At 38.8% G+C, this 7,468-nt stretch overlaps 1 protein-coding gene across 1 annotated transcript; it reads left to right on the top strand.

Annotated features, from left to right (window-relative positions):
• Positions 1-2,748: 2,748 nt before the first annotated feature.
• On the top strand, positions 2,749-3,942 carry LOC117340746 (uncharacterized threonine-rich GPI-anchored glycoprotein PJ4664.02-like). Its single transcript, XM_033902508.1, has one exon. It carries the CDS (start codon positions 2,749-2,751, stop codon positions 3,940-3,942), a length of 1,194 nt encoding a protein of 397 aa, XP_033758399.1.
• The last annotated feature ends 3,526 nt before the right edge of the window (positions 3,943-7,468 follow it).

Genomic DNA, 7,468 nt, shown 5'->3' with positions numbered 1-7,468 from the left:
TCACTTTGTGTCGAAAACAGTACAAGCTTAATTGTCTGAAAGAATCGTGTCTGTAACACAATTAACCAGAGACAAACGGATCATTTTGGTTTGTTTTTTTGTTTTATTTATCTTTGGCACTAAGTACAACAAAACAGAAAGATAAACTATAGCAGACCAAGGAAATAAAACCTTTGACCTTTGAACTTTGATGGAAATGACCTTTGAACTCTTAGACATGACCTTTCCAATCTAGATAGACATGCCAGTTTACCTCTATCATGACCTCTCACCTCTAGATCGACATATGCATGTACATGACCTTTTCAGACCTCTATATGGGCATGACCTCTCACCTCTATAAAGACATGTATGTGACCTTTTCAGACCTCTATATGGGCATAACCTCTCACCTCTATAAAGACATGTATGTGACCTTTTCAGACCTCTATATGGGCATGACCTCTCACCTCTATAAAGACATGTATGTGAAGTTTTCAAACCTCTATATGGGCATGACCTCTCACCTCTATAAAGACATGTACGTGACCTTTTCAGACCTCTATATGGGCATGACCTCTTACCTCTAGATAGACATGTATGTGACCTTTTCAGACCTCTATATCGGCATGACCTCTCACCTCTATAAAAGCATGTACATGACCTTTTCAGACCTCTTTATGGGCATAGGGGCTGCGGTGGCCGAGTGGTTAAGGTGTACCGACACTTTATCACTAGCCCTCCACCTCTGGGTTGCGAGTTTGAAACCTACGTGGGGCAGTTGCTAGGTGCTGACCATAGGCCGGTGGTTTTTCTCAGGGTACTCTGGCTTTCCTCCACCTCCAAAACCTGGCACGTCCTTAAATGACCCTGGCTGTTAATAGGACGTTAAACAAAAACAAACTAAACTTTATGGGCATGACCTCTCACCTCTGAACTCCATATTGGAAACGACCTCTGAACTCTAGATGGGTAATCAATTATGCATGCATGAGGAACTTGACTTTTCATATCAGAATGTTATGATGATCTAGTCAATTGCTTCCAGTTTGATAAGAACCTCTGTAATAATTAATGACTTTGTTTTTCTCACTACTTCTAAAACAGCACGTATATATTACAACTGTTGAATTATTGATTAAACTATATTTAGCTGACACCTGTGTAAGATGGATTTTGATGACAGACTTTGGGTACTCCTACCTCTGTCTGACGCACCAGCCATGATGACTGTCATTACAACACACAGTGAAAGGGAGTTTACCTACTCATTATATTGATTAATTTGTGCAATGCAAAAACTCCTTCAACCGTAATACACTGAAATATTCATGGTAAAACATGAAAGTGATATTGGCGACATTAAATGGATGTAATAATTTCACAGGTAATTATTAACATTATTTGAATGACTTTTCCAGGTGGTGAGGTCCATCAATTATTCGACATGTCTGTGAGACAATGTACATGGCTGATGTACAACCCACACACTGCCTTACTCACGGGGTGGGGTAAAGTAGCTTCTATAGGCTTCTGAGAATGGGGGGGGGGGGGGGGGGGGGGGGTGACCTCTATGAACAAGGTAAACAATTATCTCTATATAATTATGAACAGGTGACATAATGACCTCTATCAACAGGGCAATTAATGACCTCTATCACCAGGGTAAACAATCACCTCTATCACCAGGGTAAACAATCACCTCTATCACCAGGGTAAATAATGACCTCTATCACCAGGGTAAACAATGACCTCTATCACCAGGGTAAACAATCACCTCTATCACCAGGGTAAACAATCACCTCTATCACCAGGGTAAACAATCACCTCTATCACCAGGGTAAACAATCACCTCTATCACCAGGGTAAACAATCACCTCTATCACCAGGGTAAACAATCACCTCTATCACCAGGGTAAACAATCACCTCTATCACCAGGGTAAACAATCACCTCTATCACCAGGGTAAACAATCACCTCTATCACCAGGGTAAACAATGACCTCTATCACCAGGGTAAACAATGACCTCTATCACCAGGGTAAACAATCACCTCTATCACCAGGGTAAACAATCACCTCTATCACCAGGGTAAACAATCACCTCTATCACCAGGGTAAATGTGACATCTAAGAACATGGAACACAATGACCTCAATGAATAAGGTAAATGTAATCTCAATGTTCAGGGCACACAATGACCTAGGCCTCTATAAACAGGGTATATGCGACCTCTACAAACAGGGTAAATGTGGTCTCTATGAACAGGGTAATTGTGAACAGAGCCTTTACATCATTTGCAAAGTAGAAATAATGTTTTCTGACAAAAAAATTACACCAAACTTTTAATGCATCTTTCAGTTAATAGCTAATTTAATTCTAATTACTTACCTTACCAACATATACCCTGTTCCTCAGTTTGTATAATTATACATACCAGCAGGGTCATTGAGGTAAATTCTGTTTGAAGTACATCCTTAAGTCTAACAAGTTTAATGTCATGTTGAGAAACAAGTATTATGTCTGAGAGACATCTATGCAAATCTATGCAAGCTCACCTAAAACTCTTAACATCAAAATCTAGACAATAAACGGTAGACAAAATTTTTGTTTTTCGTAAAAATGTACCATTTCACAGGTACTTGGAGTTTACAGAATGAGAAATACCTACCAAATTAATTCGAACTCGTTAATTACTCTGATATATGACTGGAAGTCAAAAATACCTGTGGGTTTCCAAGTAAAAATGAATATCCTGTAACTGCTGAATCATGCAGATGAACAGCTCCTATCCTACATCTGTGAGATCCCAGGTGAACAGCTCCTATCTAACATCTGTGGGATCCCAGGTAAACAGTCCCTATCCTAGATCTGTGGGATCCCAGGTAAACAGTTCCTATCCTAGATCTGTGGGATCCCAGGTGAACAGTCCCTATCCTAGATCTGTGGGATCCCAGGTGAACAGTTCCTATCTTAGATCTGTGGGATCCCAGGTAAACAGTTCCTATCTTAGATCTGTGGGATCCCAGGTGAACAGTTCCTATCCTAGATCTGCGGGATCCCATGGCCAGGTGAACAGTTCCTATCCTAGATCTGTGGGATCCCAGGTAAACAGTTCCTATCTAACATCTGTGAGATCCCAGGTGAACAGTCCCTATCTAACATCTGTGGGATCCCAGGTAAACAGTTCCTATCTTAGATCTGTGGGATCCCAGGTGAACAGTTCCTATCCTAGATCTGTGGGATCCCAGGTGAAAAGTTCCTATCTTAGATCTGTGGGATCCCAGGTGAAAAGTTCCTATCTTAGATCTGTGGGATCCCAGGTGAACAGTTCCTATCTTAGATCTGTGGGATCCCAGGAGAACAGTTCCTATCCTAGATCTGTGGGATCCCAGGTAAACAGTTTCTATCCTAGATCTGTGGGATCCCAGGTAAACAGTTCCTATCTTAGATCTTTGGGATCCCAGGTGAACGGTTCCTATCTTAGATCTGTGGGATCCCAGGTGAACAGTTCCTATCCTAGATCTGTGGGATCCCAGGTAAACAGTTCCTATCTTAGATCTGTGGGATCCCAGGTGAACAGTTCCTATCCTAGATCTGTGAGATCCCAGGTGAACAGTTCCTATCCTAGATCTGTGAGATCCCAGGTAAACAGTCCCTATCCTAGATCTGTGAGATCCCAGGTGAACAGCTCCTATCCTAGATCTGTGGGATCCCAGGTAAACAGTTCCTATCCTAGATCTGTGAGATCCCAGGTGAACAGTTCCTATCCTAGATCTGTGAGATCCCAGGTAAACAGTTCCTATCCTAGATCTGTGGGATCCCAGGTAAACAGTTTCTATCCTAGATCTGTGGGATCCCAGGTAAACAGTTCCTATCTTAGATCTGTGGGATCCCAGGTGAACAGTTCCTATCCTAGATCTGTGAGATCCCAGGTGAACATTTTACACCATCAGCCTGATTAGGTAATAACGACACAAGAGTATTGAAACCCTCGTTACAATTACAGAGATATGCAGATTAATTAGGTAGGTAATTAACACAATGTAACGAAGTTTGAATAAATCATAAATTATGCGGTGATAGACATCAATAGGGAATGCCCTTGTTTACGCAAGTACATGCATCATACATTGGAATATGGTAATAAAGCATCGTAACTTCATCAAACAGCTGTATAGTACTGGAACAAATGAGGTCTCCGATCGAGGATTGCAAGGTATAACAAGACAACGTTGATTATTTACACAGTTGCCATTTATATTCGTTTTCATTCAGGTATATATATATATTTGTCCTGCAACTGCCACCGCATTGTCGGAATACACCCACCATATATATTTTTGCTGTATACGGCAGTGACGGAAAACAGCTGTATTTTGGAATCTTAGCACGTGCGTCAATTCGACTGACCTACTTCAAAGTGAAACAACGTTTAAAAGGCGAACATATTTCTGTCATTTTTGACACCGTTTCACTTCAAAATGATTATTTCTGATGATTATTTTTATGTCTGTTGCAGGATAAATAGAATACATGGTCAGTGTCTTAAAATATAAGCTGTATTTTTGGCTCGGGACAGAAAGACAAAAGTGGCTCGCCAAGGCTCGCCACTTTTGTCTTTCTTTACCCTCGCCAAAATACAGCTTATATTTTAAGACACTGACCATGTATTCTCTATGTATACCTGAAGCTGAACAGAGGAGCGTAACCCGGCCTGTTGTTTAACAGAGCCAAACATAGGAATGCTGAAATCCAGGATCGGTCCAATATTGGATCTTTCCGCTCTCGTTACAATGGTAACTGCAGGTATATCAACCCCTTTGTTTCAAGCAATATCGATGTATATTTCGAAACAAGATTACGAAAATTAGGCTGGGTTGTAAAAAAGTGTTTTCCCTTGGGGATTGAATGACTCCCTGTGGGAAGAATGGAGTGAATTGGATTGGACAACTCAATAAGTTAAGAGTTCAGAGTTCAGAGGTTACAGGTACTAGTCCTTACTGGTCACTGTATTTTCATGTTTGCGTATAAATGCAGAGAAGACACAACAGATGAAGATTCAATAAAGCGTGTTGTTTCTAACCCACAATTTCAAAAGATTTTACACTTTTCTAATTGTCTTCTTAAATGCACACTTTACTTTTAACTTGATTGCTAAAGTCTACCCTGATGTAGAAATGAGTAGCAGCATTCTGTAAATTCTGAATGGAAAACTTGTATCAATCAACAGCTTTATGAACATAATTATGATTCATAAAGGCTTCAGTACCTCATAAAAGTTCTATACAAGTCTGAACTACCATGCCATCATGATGTTTTACGAAATTACATTTTTGTGAAACTCTTTATGAAAGGAGATACATTTGTCACAGTAAGGTTTATCCTTAAAGCAATGTAAACTAAACCTAAGTGAAACTAAACATTTCTTCAGTCAGCTGTAAAATGCTGCCATTGAAACCTTGTACCTGATTATGGCGGAAACAGACGTGTATGTACCCGCCATTAACCCCATAGACACGTATCACTCAGTACTTTTCTTGTTAAAACAATTTGTTCTGTATGAAGAATGATGATGTATTTTACAGTCTTCAGCCTTGTAAAAGCTTCACCCACATATCTTTATAGATGTAGTGTACTTTTGTATGCAATGGTTCATTTTCTCCAGTTTGTGCACATCCAGGCAGTGCCACGGAAATATAACTCATGTCTCAAAGCCAGGGGAGATAACTCTATAACAAAACAAGTTACACACAACTTTCTCTATCAGAATGTCAGGACCAGACTCTTAAAACACAATGAAAGCAGAATATACTATTTTCATCAAACAGTCAGGAAAAGAAACCAACTCTCCTCATCACAGACTTAGAAGCTGTAAGGAAAACTTCATTCAATAAAAAGAATTGTCTCCGGCATCACAATGTCAGGGAAAGGAAACTTTTATTGAAAAGTTAGGAAAAGACAACTCTTCCTAGTCACTGAATCAGGAAAAGACAACTCTCTTCATTACACTATCAGAAAAAGACAACTCTCCTTATTACAGTATCAGAAAAAGACAACTCTCTTCATTACATTATCAGGAAAAGACAACTCTCTTCATTACATTATCAGAAGACAACTTTCCTGATTTCATTATCAAGAAAAGACAACTCTCTTCATTACATTATCAGGAGAAGACAACTCTCTGGATTATATTATCAGGAAAAGACAACTCTCTTCATTACATTATCAGGAGAAGATAACTCTCTTCATTACATTATCAGGAGAAGACAACTCTCTGGATTATATTATCAGGAAAAGACAACTCTCTTCATTACATTATCAGGAGAAGACAACTCGTCACATTACATTATCAGGAAAATAAAACTCTCCTTATTACAGTATCAAGAAAAGACAAGTACCTTCATTAAATTGTCAGGAGAAGACAATTCTCTTCATTACAGTATCAGGAAAAGACAACTCTCTTCATTACATTATCAGGAGAAGACAACTCTCTTCATTACATTATCAGGAGAAGACAACTCTCTTCATTACATTATCAGGAGAAGACAACTCTCTAAATTACATTATCAGGAGAAGACAACTCTCTTCATTACATTATCAGGAGAAGACAACTCTCCGGTTTACATATACAGGAAAGGACAACTCTCCCCATTACATTCTCAAGAGCTTACAACTTTCCATTACAGTCGGAAGAAAACTCTTTTCATTACAAAATCTTTTCATTGAAGTGTCTGGAGATATTTTGCTTAACCACAAGCCATCCCAACAAATGAAAATCACTTAAAATCACAATTTCATCCTTAAATCATCTACAACTTTCATTATAATGAAAATAAAATTATATGTGCCAAAAAACAAGATCATAATATCCATTCAAGTCAGACAGGATGTAAAGACAACTCCATCAGTGACAATGTCAGGGAATAACATCTCTAAGTCAGGATAAAACAAAATGGACAAATAAATAAAGAGTAATCCAGTCGAAGAAGAGCTATTTACCTTTTAGGTGGCTTCCATAATTTACCATTTTACACAAATCTGAATCAAACAAAAGCTTGTCATGCAGGAGTGATTGGCGTGTGTATTTCAGCCATCAAAACTCTCCCAGCAATCCAGCGTACATGTAATCCTAATGCTTTTGTGATCAATAATCCCATATTGAACTGAAAACCACTGTATAATCAACTATTAAGATGACTGTCTCTAACAAAAACAACAATCACTACAACAAAAGCTCATTTAGACTGTTTGGGCCTAATTAAGCACAGTTCTATCTTTTACCAGCCCTGAGGCTTGGGAACCACCAAACACAGTCAGGTGATAGGCGGCTCTGTATTTATTGCATGTAGATTCTCTAGATCCAGAAAAAACAATTGATATCTGACTTAGATCTTCTGAGAATTAAATTCCTCCATAGAATTTGTACTTTGGATCTTGAGAACCAAATAAAAAATACAGCTTATATTTTAAAGCAAAATGTATTTGAAC

The sequence above is a fragment of the Pecten maximus genome, chromosome 13 (genome assembly GCF_902652985.1).
Source record: "Pecten maximus chromosome 13, xPecMax1.1, whole genome shotgun sequence".
Lineage (NCBI taxonomy): Eukaryota > Metazoa > Mollusca > Bivalvia > Pectinida > Pectinidae > Pecten > Pecten maximus.
Note: the sequence above shows the minus strand (reverse complement) of the source record. Positions and strands in the feature narration are given on the sequence as shown.